This window comes from Thermobia domestica, chromosome 6, assembly GCF_964235325.1.
Source record: "Thermobia domestica chromosome 6, izTheDome1.hap1.1, whole genome shotgun sequence".
NCBI classification, from domain to species: Eukaryota; Metazoa; Arthropoda; class Insecta; order Zygentoma; family Lepismatidae; genus Thermobia; species Thermobia domestica.
The window spans coordinates 197730479-197749726 of record NC_137459.1 but is presented as its reverse complement, the minus strand read 5'-3'; the positions used below and the strand labels follow the sequence as shown (position 1 = coordinate 197749726).

The 19248-nt window shown below is 35.5% G+C and overlaps 1 protein-coding gene across 3 annotated transcripts in view; it reads left to right on the top strand.

Moving 5' to 3' along the window:
• The window catches only part of LOC145688392 (uncharacterized), a 242273-nt gene that overhangs the window by 197998 nt on the left and 25027 nt on the right, over positions 1-19248 (top strand). For all 3 annotated transcript variants that reach the window (XM_081762564.1, XM_081762567.1, XM_081762565.1), the window contains exons 4-5: positions 7623-7743; positions 16675-16848. In XM_081762564.1, the coding sequence (XP_081618690.1) occupies positions 7623-7743; positions 16675-16848 (295 nt within the window). The remainder of the gene's footprint in view (positions 1-7622; positions 7744-16674; positions 16849-19248) is intronic.

Sequence of the window (19248 nt, the reverse complement as noted above, 5' to 3'; positions counted from 1 at the left end):
TTTGCAAACTTTAAGATGCGTATTCTAGGACGTTTGTGGCTAGTGCGTTCTAGACGTTCCCAAATGAATAGTATGTGTTTGCGTGTAACACTTCAAACAGATAGCACATACACTGGCAACATTTTTAAGTTACTGGCATTTCACCTGCAAAATCTGCTCCAGTGAATTGTAGGTGATTTTCATGCGAAACCACCTACACTGTTTAAAGTGTATATTTCATATGCGTATTTCGCGGCTATATTGGATACACGATGTAGAAATTGTGATCCATTTGTATTTTCCTCACCTACTAGTGGTAATGGACCTCTACACCAAATTTCATTTTTGTAGTACGAGCTGTTTGGTTCAGGATTTTGTTCGGCCATATTGGTTTTCAGATGGCGATATTTTGAACTGTTTAATGCTTTTCGTACACGTCTAGTGATACTATACTTCTATAGTACAATTCGTTTTTCAGATAAGAGTCGTTGACACATTGACATTTTGATCGGCCATATTGGGTTCAATACGTCAACGTCTGCGAAATTTAAAACCAATAGACGTGTAGTGTTAATACGTATATCAATCTGAAAACATTAAGTCAATCTGCCCATGGGAAGTGGATGAGAGGTTGCTTGCAAAAGTCGATTGGCATGACCTTCGGGCGGCCATATTGGATTTATCCTTTGCTGTCGGCCCGGCATATTTCACCAGTATTCCTTCGTGGCCCTCCTCTATCTAAATATATGCACAGTTTCCGGATCCCCGATTCTTGGGAGAGAACCTTTACTTGTGAGTATTAGATATTTCTATAACGTTTCTAGATTCTTTTAGTTCCCCCATCAAAATTATCTAATTCACGCGGCTAAAATCCTTCGTGAGAGGGAAGGCTTTCAATGAAAGTTTTCCTAAATTAATAAAAAAATAAACGTTTTCCTAAATTAAACGCTAGACGCTACACATTAAACAATGGTTGTGTTAATTCAACACAGTGGCTATGTATTATCCGAGTTGTGTTAAATCTTGACGCGTCTGGTACCAATTCAATTCTGTCGAATTTAGAATAAATCATTAAAATGGTAATGGTTGAATTAACTGCTTTACATTGTGGCTTATAACGTGCAGTGATTTTAGTTGCACGTAACTGGTATTTTGCGTACAGTTGTCAAACAATTAATTCCGAAAATAATTTCTTTCAAATTATTTGAATGACTATTATAATGATTAACAAAATAAGCGTAAGCAGCATATATGTTTAAAAGTGGTTACAAGGAAAAATGTCCGCGAGGAAGAGGAACACTGTGGACTTTAATGTTGCGATTTGACAATCACGGGTCCTGACTGAAAGAAAAGCATCAGAAAATGAGCAGTAATCAAGCGCGGTGTCAAACGTTCTTGGCTTATCCCATTTTAAAATGCCGTTATGGGTTGAAATACACAAAGAACAAATGTAAGTGTAAGAACACGAAAAGCAGATGGCAGCAATTCTGCTAATGTAAATTTTGTCAGAAAATTAATACTCATAAAACTATTTTTGTGGAAGATCAAATGAAATATTAATACGTTGTTCGTTGGTGTAAATGTCAAATATACTGCATAGAGCTTTACTTATAGATCAATATATATCTAATGCACATTCTCAATGCTAGTTATTTAGATACTTACGACAGCACTGAAGGGCAATATGCTTCCTGAATTGCAGTATAGATGCATCTGTCTGATACACAAATTTTGAAACTTGTGAAATTTTACGTCAAATGAAAGCAAATAATTTATATAAAATAATCGAATGGAGGCTTCCAGGGTCTAGCTACTGTGTGTGTTGAATGAACTACGTATGTCCTATCATGAGTAGAAGTTCAATAATCTGTCTTCTAATTTTTCTCTAAACTGTATTTACCTAATATATACATTTCCTGTTCTGTCCCCACGAAATCATTATCATCCATTAAATTATGCCTGCGAACTTTTACCTCTCTTTTTATGATTTCTTGTATTTTTATCAGACTGTAATTAAGTAAATTATTAGTTTCCAAATATAGAAGATGGAATAGGTCAAATTTGAAAGTATTAGAATAGTACATAGAAACATAATTAGTAAATAAATATGAAGACTAATATTATATCTGTTGTATATTAGTAGCACTGTATATGTTGATAGCCACATGCAAATTAGTTAATATTTTTTAATACCTGCGATATGTGTAAGAGAGTAATGTAATTTTTCTAAAGAAGGGAATAAAATAAAGTAGGGTTGTGAGATTAGGAATATGTCAGTTCTTTTATTGTTACTATCTCTGAACTTTCATAGAGCTATAAATGTAGTATTACATAACAAACATTACATTTATTCGTTATTCCTTTTTTGTGTAAGCACTTTCAGCTTACTAATTTAATATCCATTCAAGATATTTTGGAGGACACCTCTACTGTCATCCTGCCCGACACACTCAAACTCCATATTTTCAAATCTTAATGTCTTTCTGAAATACCAAGACACATTTGAATATTCTCAACCACGAAGGTTAGATATAGTGTGAATAATACAAAATAAATAAAATTAGCTTAATATGCAAATTAAAATTTGAACTTCTACTGCGATCTGAATTAGGGGGCCCGGTGGTTCAGTGGTAGAGCGTTCACCTCCGGTGTTTGGGGTCCCTGGTTCGATCCAAGTTCACGCCGTGTGGAGTTTGTAGAGGACAAACACCGTGCTTGTGGATTTTCCCGGGTTCTCCCGTTTCCTCCCACTTTCTTCATTCCACCATTTCATTCATTTCTCATAATCACCGCCTTCTTTAGCCTAACTGGCATAAACGTGGGATGTAAAACTGAAATATTTCATATTTTTCATTTTGCGATCTGAATTGTTGGCAGTGACTGCATAATAGATCTTAATGATAAATGCATGTGAAGAGCAATATTGAACTTCAGTAAAGCATACTAATCGATTTTTTTTTCATATAAAATTATAGTAGACACACTCAGCCGACTTGATTAAATATACAGGATATTTTCTTTCCTCTAATAATGAATTTGTCCTAAGAAGGTTATTTCTGAAGTGATTAGTTACGCTAATGAAACCATAGGTTCATAGGATGAACATGCAACATTATGATTGTGTTGTGGATATAAATTATATTTTCAGAAGCATATTCAGAAAAGGCACGAGCCTGATTTGGTTGTGCTAGTCTTATTTTCCAGTAAGTGAACTTAAAAATTTTCTTAATAAAGGAACTCGAAGCAAATGCATCTGCTTGGGTAATCGTTACTTCAGTGCTGGGTTTTATAGAATTGAAGCTTATTTTCTTTAGCCATTTTCAATACGTACTTAGATTTATTTAATTACGAAGTATTTAATAACATTAGAAATTATTTAAGTATTTAATTCTGTCCAATGCAATCTGGATTTCTAAGTCACATGTCAATCGCAAGGGGATCTACAGAATTTATTTCATCTTGACCAAATTTGGCATGAAAATAAACTTTATTTAAAATATTTTCCTGTGGATACTATTGGTTCCGAGTTACCCAAATTGGGTTTGGACCTCGTCAAATCGCAACGCTAAGTAATTATATTGTATTTGTATAATAAAGATTTGACAAATCAATGAAAGACTAATGTTTTCCGGAATCGGAAATTCCTTAGTAATCAAATATATTTTCATAAGCATAGCAGAACTTTTATGAACATGGCTGTACAATTAATCGTAAGTTTCATTTAGTTTATCTGACTCCCAAATTAATGGGTTCATTAGCGTACACTTTTTACTGTCTTTCCTAAGTATGTGTTGCATTTAATTTAGTGAAACCTTAAGTTAAATCATTGTATTATAAATTTTTAATAAGGGACGTGGTAGTTCAGTGGTAGAACACAAACCTCTGATGCGTAAGGTTCCTGGTTCAATTCCAAGTCGCGCCAAATGGGCTTTGTGATGAATAAACACTGTGTGTGTGTGTGTGTGTGTGTGTGTGTGCACTTTCTCGGAGTTTTTCAGTTTCCTCTCACTTTATTCATTCCACCATTATCATCCATCTCATCACTCTCTCTCAACCTCGGAGCATAATCCTGAGACGTTAAGCTAAAAAAAAAAATATGTTTCAGTAACAAACAAAATGTGTGTTCACTATATTTGCTTTATTAAATTGCTACCGTTGTAAAATACTGAGTTTATGTTCTTTATGCTAAAGGAAAGCGAGAATTAATATAAAACCATAGTTAATCTGTAAAAGTGAAGGATTATGAAAGCATTTATTTATTTATTTATTTATTTATTTATTTGCCTGTTTTGCATACAAATGAGAGTATTCTCGAGCACGCATACAGTTGTCAAAATTACAAAATAATTACATATATGGTATAGAAAAAAACTTAGATAAAATAATACATACATAACTATGACTTTTATAAGCTTATACAATCATAATATAATTTACAAAGGAGAAAAAAAAAACATTTATACATTATCTTCAAAAAACTCATTTACCGAGTAGTAACATTTATCTACTAAGAACTCGTGAAGATCCGATTTAAACATAGAATCTGATTTGTTTAGTTTTAGAAAGTCAGGTAACTTATTGAAAATTTTTGTACAGTTAATATATACACTTTTTTGAAAAAACGAGAAATTTTGGGGGATAACATGCAAATTATTAACGAATCGAGTATTGTATTTATGGACGTTACTGTTTTCAATAAATAAGTGTTTGTTACTTACGGTAAACAAGATAACTTTATATAGATACGCACAAGGTAATGGTAATATTTTTTGTCCTCGAAAGATGGGCTTGCAAGATGATTTTGGTGACAATCCAAACACAACCCTTAGTGCTTTCTTTTGTAAGCGAAACGTGCTAATACATTCAGTAGAATAACCCCAAAAAATAATACCGTAAGTTATTAAAGAATGGAATTTTGCATAGTACACCGAAACTAAGGCCTCTGTTGTGACATTACCTCTTAGTCTACGGAGGCCGAAACAAATACTACTTAATTTTTTGTTGAGTTGAGAAATATGCTCATTCCAAGTTAGTTTCGAACTTATGGTGACACCAAGAAATTTAGTTGAAATAGAAAAGTCGACTTTTTTGTTATTTACCATTACGTGAGGAATAAATTTATTTTGAAGAGGATAATAAAAATTTAGCAAGGAAGTTTTATCATTGTTTAGAACTAACTTATTGTTACTTAACCAGTTACTTAATCGTGAAAACGCAGTGTTTAGATTATATTCAATATCATGTCGTGAGTTACCTGTAATAATAACATTGGTGTCATCAGCAAATAAAACACATTTATTAGGCAACATTTCATATGTCAAATCATTGATGTAAATAAGAAAGAGCAATGGACCAAGCACTGATCCTTGAGGAACACCAGTTAGTATTGTACCTTTATAACTACTAAACTTACGCATTTCGCCATTATTTTCGTTCGTAATTTGAACTATCTGATACCTATCCTTCAAGTAAGACTCGATCCATTTATTGGCAGTTCCTCTTATACCATAAAAGCTTAATTTTTTGAGTAAGAGATCATGATTTACAGTGTCAAATGCTTTAGTAAGATCAACAAAGAGTCCAATTGCCCATTTTTTATTATTTATTGCATGCATAACAGTACTAAGAAAATCGAAAATCGCAGAATCAGTTGATTTGCCAGTTAAAAACCCATGTTGAGATAATGATATTAGATTATTGGAACGTAAGTAATTCCTTATCCTATTTGACATTACCGTCTCAAAATTTTTTGAAAAGACAGATAAGGCGATAATTCTTAATATCGTAACGATTGCCTTTTTTGAACAAGGGAATCACTTTAGCCACTTTTAACCGTTGTGGGAAAATGCCTGATTGAAGGGAAAAATTTATTACATGAGTCAGGTGAGGAGCAATTATCGAAGCAGATTGTTTTATAATAGTGGACGGTACTTCATCAAGACCTGCAGAACTGCTATTTCTCATCTTTCCTATAATTGCTAATATTTCATCAATAGTTACCGGGGTAACAAAAATACATTTTGGATAAGAAGGCATATTTGAAGAACCACTTGTACCAGCTTGGTGGGATAGAGCACCAAGAGCTACCTGAGGAGAAGTTATAAAATAATTATTAAATTTATTTGCAATTTCAGCAGGGTTTGTAATTCTTTTATTGTCAAAAATGACGTGATTCGAATTAGCAATATTACCCTTCTTTGCATGTAGTCCTACCGACTGGTGAATAATATTCCACATAGTTTTAATTTTATTTCTGGAGTTATTAATCATTTTCGAATTATGCATTCGCTTTGCTGTCTTAATAACTTTCTTATATGTTATCTTATATTTTTTAACGTAATTTCTGAATACATCAGAAACATTTGTATCATTAAGCAGTTTAGCATACTTAATTAAATTTCGTTTGGAATTACGAATACCAGTTGTAATCCAACTCTTCTTAATTTTATTACATTTACTAATTGGCATGAGAGGAAAAGCTACATTAAAACAGTGCAAGTATACATCTAAGAAGGAGTTAAATTTTTCGTCCATAGTGGAAGCTGAATAGATTCCATCCCATGTCTCAAGAGCCAACAAATAACAAAAGTAACTAATGTTACTCGGTGAAAATAACCTTTTTTCAATTCTGGTAGTATTTTGCAACACTGGTAAGTTAGATGATGGAAGCGATAAGCTAACTAATTGCGCATCATGATCTGAATAACCTGGGTTGAATATTTCAAGTTTGTGGTTATGACACTCTCTGCTTACTATTACTTGATCAAGTGCTGATTTTCCAAATCTGGTAGGCGTATTAACAATAGCTTTGAGATTAAATGAAGTTAATAGGTTTTGTAAATCAGTTTTAACTTTAGTGTTAACCATCCAATTTATATTTATGTCACCACACAAAATGATAATACTGTATTTTTTGCACAGATGGTCAATAAGAAGTTCAAGATTTCTAAAAAATACCCGTAAGTTGCCCGAATTAGATCTATAAATACTACATATACACACTTTATGAGCAAGACTTATTGCAACTACTTCAAAGTGAAGTTCCAGATTGAACATCGATACATCAACTTCATCGGCATTTAACTTATTATGAACGAATATACAAACTCCTCCATGAATCAAGTTAACTCTTGAATAATGACTTACCAAATCAAAACCTTTTAATTTTACAGATTTAATATCAGTACAGCTTAACCAATGCTCCGTGATGCAAATAACATGTGCAGTTGACAACACTGTCTCAACTAACACATCCATAAAGTCCAGCTTATTGCCAAGACCCTGCACATTGTGATGAAATACTTTAAGCTGATTTACTTTACAGTGTTTCACTGTATTGATATCTGTACCGGGTTTTATGTTTGATCATTGTGGAATGATAGTATCAAAAAACGAGAGAACCCCAAGAAAACTCACGAACACGATGCTGTTCATTATAAACTCGCATGCCCCTGCATCGAACATGGGACCCCTCGCATCAAGGTGAGCTTTTACCACTGAACCATCGTGCCCATACAGTTGTTAATTGTTTAATTCTCAGCGCTTCTATTTCAAATTAGGACAGTTCTACACATAATGTTCTAGCTAGGTATGTATATATGATGGTGGTGCAATACACAATATATTTTTTTCCTTTTTCTTAGGACGCAAAAAGAAACACCTATTGAGCGTGAAATAAGGCTTGCTAGAGAAAGGGAAGAAGAACTTAGGCGTGAGAAAGGGCTTTCCAACAGCAATTCCCGGCCGCCAGTTAGTAAACAAGAGGTAAGTGAAAGCAATTTATACTTGAAACGCTCCGAGAGCAAGTAGTATTTGCATTGTCATGCAGAGGTTTTGCCAGTAAGATCTCTCAGATTATAAACGTGCTAAATTTGAGCTCAACAAAGGACAAGATACAACTTAATGATATCTATGCCATTAAATTGCCGCTAAATGTTGGTCTTCAGTTACTTGTGCCACTTTTTAACCTTCACACGATGGCCAAGGTGCTGTACATTATACGCATCACATTCCATTTCTAAGTGATGAAGAGCACGTGGTACAGGAGGTCAGTATGAGTAAAGGATACTATTATACCGTACAAATCTACGACACAATTACATGGCATAATAAATGAGTATTTAGTCCTTACATTTTCGGTGAGAACATACAGTATATTCTTTCCGACGTTTCGAAGGCCCATGAAATAATGAAACTAATTTCGATGCATAGCAGACAAGTGTCATATCAGTAAGTCGTGTTTGCTAGCGGCACGATTCTCGCAACAATAATATTGCCAATTAGTATGACGTTTTAATGACGATAGTTCATTTCTTTGAAATTACAACCTTTAAATCTATGAATAAGTATGTTAAAAACAGTTCCATAAATGAGCTCGCTTGTGGCTATGTGGGTAGCGGACGCGCCTTTGCGGTTTCGATTCCCAGCGGTATCATGCGGTTTGGATCCCACGTTAAGCTGTAGTCCAAATCTCCACAAATTGTGGAACAATTTCGTAATACTGGATCATCGCATATTTTTTTTTTTTTTTTTTTTTTACGTATACGAACCCTATATTAAAGTTAACTTTCTTAGTATTTACTTTCTTAGCGACAAGTTAGGTGTGAAGGAGATAAAGAATAAAACTAAGATTTTTTTCTGAAGCGCACAGTGGCTCAGTTCTAGTGAACACCTGTGTTAAGTATAGAAGTGTAGATTCTTTCTAGTACAGTTTCTATAGGTTATGTTGTAATTCCACAATTTCCACGTACACTATCATACAACGAAGTACATATTCATCATAAATCTCTCACTTTTCTTAATTACGCTCGTTGCTTAAAAGAAGTGTTCGGGACTAGGAAGTTAAACGTTCATGTGTTTTCCTCCAAAACCAGAGTTTTTCATAAGCGATAGAAAGGAACACCCTTTTCTCTCTCTCTCTCTCTCTCTCTCTCTCTCTCTCTCTCTCTCTATATATATATATATATATATATATATATATATATATATATATATATATATTTATATATATATATATATATATTTATATATATATATATATATATTTATATATATATATATATATATATATATATATATATATATATAATATATATATATATATATATATATATATATATATATATATATATATATATATATATATATATATATATATATATATATATATATATATATATATATATATATATATATATATATATATATATATATATATATATATATATATATATATATATTATATATATATATATATATATATATATATATATATATATATATTTATATATATATTTATATATATATATATATATATATATATATTTATATATATATATATTTATATATATATATATATATATATATATATATATATATATATATATATATATATATATATATATATATATAATAAAACGACAGTAGTCTTTTCCCTTAAAATGTTAGATCGCTGAGTATTGTTATTTTTAGACGCTTTTTATTAACTTGCGTCTGTTCTGATCAAATCTCGCTATCACATTCTTACGAACTTCTCATTGTCCAGTGAACTTTGAACTTCGTACAATTTGTGCCTAATTGCAATGGGGAAATCAATAAATAATTTTTATACACAGAAACATTCGCATATACTACACGCACTGTTAAAGTTCTGGGTACGAAAGTACTACTCGGAACCACCATATTACTTCTCACGTGCTCGACATCGCTTAAATCTAGGGATGGCCAAAATTATCCAGATTCCGGAAAATTTATTTTCCGGAATCAGAAATTTCACCTTCCGGATTTCGGAAAATATCCGAAATGGTTCCGGAATCCAGATAAATGTCGGAATTCGCAAACCTTTCGGAATTTTTCCGATTTTACTCTCCGGATTCCGGAAAGTAAAAATTTCGGAATTGGCCATCCCTACTTAGATCCGAAGATCTAGCAGGCCCAGGTTGGAGTATTATACAGGGTAAAACACGCTGAATTACCCGGGCGGTATGCGGACGCACGTTGTCTTGGTGGATTGTAGCGTGTAGTAAAGCTCTTGTTCGCTGAAGTTCAGTTCTCTTTACCACTGAGGCCATAATGAGACGTAATCAACAGTTTAAAGTGGAATCCGGAACACCATAATGGGTTCAACGCCTTACCACTGGAAATGGAAGACGCACTAGACTAGACGGTAGAATTTGTATCACACAGTTCCCAAGTAACGTCGAATGACGGGATTGACAATGTTAAGTATGTGCGACGTATTAGTAGAATTATGTTATCGATATTGGGGGATAATATGAGGCCCAATAATACACAGTTCTGATGGTGCAATAACTCAAAATTAAGCAATGACTCTCTCTTCTCCTCTGACAACACACACAAATATGATTATCTGACAATGGTGATATATTTCCTGAGATATCCGCACCCAAATTTCCGAATGCATATCAGTATAGTTTGAAAGCATCCTGCAATATACAGGGTGATTCAATAAGAACGTACCAGGCCTATATCGCAGCTAATACTGCACGTAGAGCCTTCAAACAAAAAAAAAAATGCATTACCAAATCGTATGTGTAGAATGCAATAAAATAGTAGCAAGACCAGTGGCGTCTCGTGAATATCTCCAACGGGGGGCAACTTCAAAATTTGAAATGGAAAGTGGTATAACTGTTGGAATCGTTCGAAAGGACATTAAATGTCATGCAACTTTTAGAGGACAAACTTTGTCATATCCTTTCCCATTTAGCCGCTAGTGGTGTTGTTGCAGACTTGTATCTGACTACCCGTAGCAGACCTTTATCTCAGCTAATAATGCACATAGAGCCGTCAAAGAAACAACTGAGCTACCAAATCGTACGTGTAGAATGCAATAAAAATAGTAGCGACACCAGTGGCGTATCGTGAATATCTCCAACGGGGGTCATCTGCAAAATTTGACATGGAAACAGGGGTTGGTTGTTCATTCATTGAAAGAAGCGCACAATGGGAGAAACGTCGAGAGGAAACACGTTGGCATATTTCTTCCTCTGTGGCAGCAACACGATCGCATTACGAGGTCAAAGTCAGATGATGCGAGGGTTTCTGCATGCGGAACCAAAGGGAAGAGTAAATACTGGTCTGAAACGAACGGGACGTACAATTGTACATACGCGGAATCACACCGTGTAAGTGGCGACAACAATGGGCCACGACCGGGGGAGGGTACATACTGTACCAGTAAGCAGAGGTACATTTGCTGCTCTTGAAGGAAGCTCTAAATAGGGAACCAATGACATACGCAATATTTGAAGAGAGTGGTTTCCATATAGCTGCGACACAAGCGCAGTGGATGGGGAGAACTATGATGTGGGACAATGTACGATGCTATAACAAAACGGAAGAAGAAACTATTGGTTGCAACGAAGAAAGACGAACCGAATGTGCTGTTGCCAAAACATAGAACAAAACATGGGGACATAAAGCTGAGTCGTTGCACTCAAGCCATTGGAGAAAGATGAGTAAAGAGCTAAAGAATCAGCTTACCTTCTGCGGAACCCTGGCTTTCACAAATGTTCAGAGTCATGTCCCCAAACAGCAATACAGCGATTTATTCGCTGTACGTAATTGTGAGCAACGGCTTCCAACTCGGCCGCGTTGATGGTCCGGAATGCGGTTGTAATGCGGTCTTGCATGTTGCGAATTGTAGTTGGTCGGTTGACATACACAAGATCCTTAATTCAACCCCAGAAAAAAATAGTCCATACAAGTAAGATCCGGCGACCACGGAGGAAACTGCGGATTGGAACCTCTTCCGATCCTGCGTTGCGGAAATAAAACATTTAGCTCTTCCCTACACATAGCAGCATTATAGGCTGTGGACAGCCATCTAATTGAAACCACAGCGTCTGACGTTTTCCAATAGCGGCTGTAGATGGTGTCGCAAGAAATCACGAAACATTGAACCTGTTAAATGACCAGCAAAAAAGAAAACATGGCCCAACGACCTGTGTCCCTACAATGCCACCCCACACATTAATGCGCCATCGTTGTTGCAGATTGACTTCTCTCATCCAGAGAGGGTTCTCCGCTGCCCAGTAATGTGCATTGTGGAAATTCACGTTGGCATCACTGCAGAATGTCGCTTCATCAATCCATAAAATGAAGTGAATGAAATTCGGATGTTCTCTCACGTGATTGACCACCCAGTTGCAGAACAGAAGCCGTAAATTACAGTCCGCATCACTTAGTTCTTGATGCAGAGAGAGGTGGTACGGGTGAAAATGTGATTTCCACAGAATACGCAGGACACTACCTTGACTGATACCACGATCTCGTGCAATCTGCCGCGAAGACACATGAGGATTTACTGCAATAGCGGCAAGTACATCAATGGCAACGTCTTCATTTCGTACGACTCTTCTCCGGTCACCATAGCGTCCAAGCATGTTGCCTGTCTGCAGCAATCGTGCTGCTAATCTCCGCAGCAGATCGTGGGAAATAGCTTGTCGCTGTGGATAGCGCTCAGCGTATAATCGAGCTGCAGCCCTATAATTTTCCCGGCATTCCCCTAAAATCATGAGCATTTGGAATGTCTCCAAATTCGTATACCGCATGAATGTTATTTACTACCGACACTTCCTACTACAATCACTCAAACATCAACACAATCAGAGGTTTCACTGCTTGTGGAAGTTTCGTATTCGTCTCGTCACGAGGTTGTAATGCACAGAGGTAGTAGAACTCAATGCACGACACCTTGTCCAGTACACGGACCACTTTAACTCACTGCATAGGTTAGTCACTCTCGGACTCGACACGCTTGTGTTACCTGTTTTGGCTACAGCATCGCTCTTTCTGCCCTCTGTCTGACATAGCAGCGATCGCCTGTTCAAAGCCGCATAGACTGTCTTGAGCAAGGTCATGTACGTGTTAGCTACTGGATCTACAAGAGTACCACCACACACAATCACTGGCAACGATAAATGAGTGTGCTGTTCGAAACGACAAACAAGCCCACAACACATGCTCCCGGATTTGGGATATATTTCATATTGTACGTACGCACACAAGATACATCGCGCGTCCACGTCATTGTGGGTCTGGGCTACCTTGGCTTAGGCCCCGAGTTGATCCTGCAAAGGCGTCGTCGCACGTACCCTCCCGGCATTCGCCTGGTGTGACTGGGGGACACCCTCGCACCATCTGACTTTCACCTAGTAATGCGCCCGTGTTGCTGCCAACGAGGAAGAAATATGCCAACGTGATTCCTCTCGAAGTTTCTCCCATTGTGCGCTTGTTTCAATGGAGGCACAACCCACCCCTGTTTCTATGTCAAATTTTGCAGATGACCCCCGTTGGAGGTATTCACGAGACGCTACTGATCTCGCTACTATTTTTATTGCATTCTACACATACGATTTGGTACTGCAATTTTTTGTTTGAAGGCTCTACGTACAGTATTAGCTGCGATATAGGCCTGGTACGTTCTTATTGAATTACCCTGTATGTTTGACGTTTATAAGACGTTTGCAAATCCATATGACCGTTAAACGTAGATAATATAACGTCGGAGTTGAATTTGAATGGCGATGAACTGAAGAGGAGATACGATTGCAAGTGACAACTATAGGCACAATAAAATGGATAAACTGGGCGACGATGAAAACACAGGGAAAGAATGCGTATATTCTGGTAACGATAAATATAAATTTAGATACCAAAAGTGAATAGTTTACATTTTTCATTTCGGGACACAGATAGCAGATTAAAATTATATGAAGGGACAAAAATCAGTGGAATTTGACAGTATAGGCGCAGTCAAACTTGAATCATCATCTTGCGGGGCAGGGGGACGAGCATCCTTGGCAGGGATGCTTCAGTTATTTCATCCTCCTGGTAATTCTCACCCTACTTGCTCCACAAGAGAAGTTTTTTGATGTCGCGGGCGATCTTCAAGCTAATAGCAGAGTTCGTTCTACAGTTAATAAGGTGGTCGGTAGGCAGTGATGATTTCAGAAGATTTCATCGGAGGAATTTTCAATACATAAGGGGTTAAAATAGTACTGCAACAATAGTAGTGAAAAACTTTTGAGCCCGATTGGAGATACGTCCCAAGTAAAATTTCGTAGCTACAGGTGAGAAATATTTGTCCAAGCCAGCCCCTGATATAATAACTACCGATTGGCTTCAAACTCAGATAAATTTAATTATCCTCTACAGACATACACTCCGTGGTGCTAATTTTCTTAGAATCAGCAATGTAGTTATAGGAATGCATTTCCCACCAGTGCAGATCATAATTTTAAAGCGAATACCACGAACTCTGTACATTCAGAACAGCTTGACTGAATGGCATAAAGTATGTTAGAATTGCTATTCTTAATAGTTAGGTAGTCGTTAAGAGAGTATTAAATAAAAAGTTTAAACCCTAAAACGGTTAGAAGTGTTTTCACATAATGAATATTATTTTTAAAATGCTGGGCGTAATGACGCTAAATTTGGCATATGAAAGTTTTCTTCTGTTATTCTCTTGAGCAAATGCAGTCTGTGTTCACTAATGAGCTGTGAAACATGAGTGTAAGAACGCAGAAATATTCATCATAGTGAAACTAGACTGGACGTTCCATGGGGTAAGTCTACAAGTTTCCAGGCCCGATAAAGAAATTTTGCTTCATCTCGACTTTGGAAAAGTTCTATGTAAGGACTAACAGAGGAAAATATTTTCGTGGAAAGAAATGAAATTGTTGAGTTTTACGTCCCACGATTATGCCGGTTAGGCTAAAGAGACTGTGATGATAAGAGATGAATGAAATGGTGGAATGAAGAAAGTGGGAGGAAACTGGAGAACCCCGAGAAAACGGTGTGTCCACCACAAAGTTTACTTGGCGGGAGCAAGGTTTGAACCCGGGACCCCAAGAACCAGAGGTGAACGCTCTACTACTGAGCCACCGCGGCCCCATTTTCGTGGAAAGAGTATAATCTTCCTAACGAATTTTATGCAGTAGAAAACCTGTCGTATGTAGGTCAGGAAAGTCTCGTGGGAAATGGTTATTGAAAGTAGAACTCATAACCTCATAGGTTAGCCTAATGAGTTTGCTTGAAATTTTTCTTGAATTTTGCGAAACTGGTTTAACCAAATTTCGAGTTTGGGAATAGTTACTTAATGGCAAGTGTATGGAGACTAAAAGGTAACGATTTTGCTGAATGATTTTTATGCAATAGGTGAATCTACCATTCCGGGGGAGGGGGGGTAGCTATGGATATTTTGTGAGGGAAGTTTCGGAATCATAGTGAATTTAAATTTACGTCAGCAAGTATTCTCATCCAAAAGTCGGACATATATTCCAAATATTTCATTATACCTACTTCATTCCAATTGAGGACAGACGTTTCTATAGCGTTATCGTTTGTATTCGGTCATTGGCAGGCCACTTGCTGCAAACTGAAAAGTTTCCATGCACCATTGTCTTCAGCTAACGTAGAAATTTCATGCAGATGTAGAAATTTCATGATTTCTTTATCTCACGTAGAAAAATTGTTTTAATACAATCCTTAAATTGTAGCTTCTTTGCTCCCTCACTCTTTTCTCTGCTATCATACCATCTAGCACACGTCTCATAATATAGTTCCTTCTTAGCCAATCTCCAGCTAGCTTTTCTTCCTATTCTCAGTTACATTTTAAATTGTTCTTTTCTTCCTTACTATTTCTAACACTTCCTCATTAGTTTCCCGTTCGACCCAGCCAATTATTATTTCCATTCTTCTCCACACCTACATTGTGAAATCCAATAGTCCTTTTTCGTCGCTTTTGTATAGTGCCCATGTTTTTGACTGGTAGAATAATTGGACACGAAACGATTAGAAATCTTTTTCTTAACTCTTTATTCACCGACTCTCAAAATACTTTCTTTCCTTCCTAAATGCTGCTCTCGCCAATTCCTATCCTTGCTTTTATTTTAACGCTCGCACTTCATGCCATCACTAATAATAATAATATCTAGGTGTCTGAAATGTAAAGGGTTGGCTTTGAGAAAATTCATTTCAGAGGTGTAAATTTAATCGTTGAAATGGGCTTGATGATTTTAATGTGAACTTAGATGACTATCCTTTATTCTGATAAAGCAGTTGAGTTAATTGTAGACTTTGAAAAGGAACTCCCTTTCAAGAGTATGTATTCAAATGAAATGAGGTCATTGTAATGTTTTTGAGTGTTTGAAAGCGACTAAGCTAGCTCTCGAGCAGATGTTCATGCATACATTCGCTTTTTTTCACCCACTTCACATTGCCCAATCGACCTCAAACTTTTTACAGTTGTGTAGCTTTTGCCTATAAAAAAAATTACGATCGAACTTAAATTACAAAGCAAAATCTTGAACTCCTGCGGTCAAGCCCTATAGATTAAAGGAGATGGTACATCAGTCAAGGTGAATGATAATGAAAGAATTCATAGAAGAAATCCAAAATTTCCGAGAACTCACGAACACAATGTTGCCAAATAGAAATTCTCATCGTCTGAGATTAAACGAAGGTCCCCTTAAAACCAGAAGTGAGCCACTTTTACCGATTTTGTACCCACGTAGTGCCCAAAAGCATAAAAGCCTAAAGGACATAACCGTGAGATGTTAAATTTCATTTCATTTCAAATATAAAATAGAAAGTGTTCTTGTTTCTTCTCTCTTCTCTTTTAAAAGAAATGAAGAACTGGCGTGTAATCTTAATTTCTAAAACTCATTTCAGGTTCATCACGTAGTAAGCAGTCCTCCTGTACTTCAGAATGGTGGACGGGATGTTCAACATCGCCTAGCAACAAACCGAATTCAACAGGAGATCCAACAAGCTACTGAAAGAGAAAAGGAACTGAGAGAGATAGGAACTTCTCATAATTCAAACGAAGATGGAACTGATATAAAAGTAAGACTTTATATTAAACGGTATTGGCTACAATGCCTTTCATTTGTGCTACTGCTTTTTTTATGTGAAAATTTCTCAACGTTTTATCCAGTGGATATATTTGATGTCTCAGAAACTATAAAGTTGTCATTTATATAGAAAGACATTCTTATACTCTGTAGTTTGCAAAATGAGTACTTTTTAATTTTTAACTAATCGCATTTGCTCTTCATTTATTTTTTCTTGAAAAAATCCAAGAACAGAAAATCGTATGAATTCCACCGAACGCATTCGATCTGAATCAATTTTGAAATATTAGCAGACCTTGATCTGCTATATAAGCGTGTGAAATATGGTGTGCAAGCTTTACGTTCCCGAGTTATGGGCCATCAGATTTGGTGGACTTCATATTTTTACAAAATAATTTTAACAAAGGTCTGTTTAAAAGTCAGTGAAGGCCTGCTTTCTTCAATTAGAAAACTCATTAGTTTTTCATTCTTTCTTTCACTGCATAATTTCAAAAGAGAGTTGAAAAGGATGAACTATGAAACCAGAGAGAGGAAGGATGCATTAAAAAAAAAAAAAAAAGCTAGGTAAATGTTAATTCTGAATTCACAAGTATCTGAAATGTAATTTGAGTTGAAGCTTCATCTGACCTTACAAAGAAAGATAGTTGTTTGATTTCAAGTTTATCATCTACTTTCAGCAGTAAGGTATGAAATGGGATATACAGTTTAACGGAGAATCCGAACCACAGAAGTTCCCACCACAAGTCAAACCCGGCTCTTCTGAGTCAAAGGTGCATACGCTAACAATATAGATATGTGGAAGACTGAGAAATATTGTTTCTGAAACTTCTGTCCTGGCATTTCATAGACTTCTAGGGAAGGAGTGAAGAGTTTTAAACAGCTTAAAGTATGCAGCGCCAGTAAAAATATATTTTTAGAGAAAACTTAAGTGTGTGGCGAAAAAATTAAAACCACTTAAAACTGGAAGAAAAATAATCAGCGGATATTTTCAAAGATATAATGTGTTAAATAATGCCAATACAACTATTATTCTTAATCATACTTCTCAATGAGGAACTAATACTTAAGAAGGGCGTTAGTTGAACATATGCAAACTCCGAAGGGACTAGGGTTTGGCAGAATTAGATTATCGTGGTGTTCAATATTAGTAATATTTTATCTGATCGTGTTTATCAGAACGATGTCGAGGGATTTTTCAATATTTGATTTTAGTTGACAAAAATGTGTGAAGATTTGATATCCCAAATGAGAGAATCAATTTGTATCTTGTATCGTGATATTTGTATCTCGAGTATGCTATAAACTGGCATTAAAATGTTTCTTCCTTTTATTAGGATGTAAAGTCAGCGAACGGCCCCTCCATTTATAGAAGAAAATATTAATATTTAATATTTCATCCGTTATTTATATGAAGAAAATTGAATGTTTCATCCTATCTTATGTAAGCTGTAGTGTTTTAAGTAGGTTACTTTAATTGAAAATGCCCTTTCATCTTAGTTTGTTCTCTGCAAACAAACTGAAAAATAAGACTGAAAACTTAGTATTCCTTATAGTCATACCTGTTGTGAGCATAGGTTATATTGTTGCTTCCAACAATATATACCCAGAAGAGAAATCGAAGATAGAACTCTCGAGCGTCTTCTACAAACAGAAGCAAAAGGTTTTTTTTTTTTTTTTTTTAACTACTACTACTACTAAATTATATCACAAGTTAACTTGTTATTTGGAAAATGTATTGTAGATACGCGAAGTATTAGGTATTAATGAGACATTTTATGAAATGCCAAATGAGGACAATTTATTTGTAGCATATTTGTAATTGTCTTGTAGCCAAGATGCGAGGGGAAAAGCATTATTCAATTCCTGGGTAAACTGCGTTCGATTATAATCTACGCTAAGTTGTTTCGTAGATCACATCAAGACCTATGGAATCTACTAAGCGTAAACGATATTCCTGAGGAATGTATTTTCCGTTCTTGGAAGATGGAAATTAAAAATTGTATTTACCTGTTTCGCATACAAATAAGATTACTTCTGAGTAAACATACAGTTGTCAGATTATGAAATAATATATATATATATATATATATATATATATATATATATATATATATATATATGGATCGGAAAGAACTTTAAATACGAAGTACCTTACTAAACATGACTGTATACGAACACATACACATGCAGGTTTTCATACACTTTTAAACATAAAGAGAAATTACGTATCTTTAAGGATCTCATTTCCAGAATAATGATATTTATTTATTAAAAATGCATATGTGACTTAAATACAGAATACATTTGTTTCAGAAAGTCAGGTAACTTGTTGAAACTTCTTGTACAATTCATATGTATGCTTTAAAAAAAAAAAATCAAGGAATAACATAAT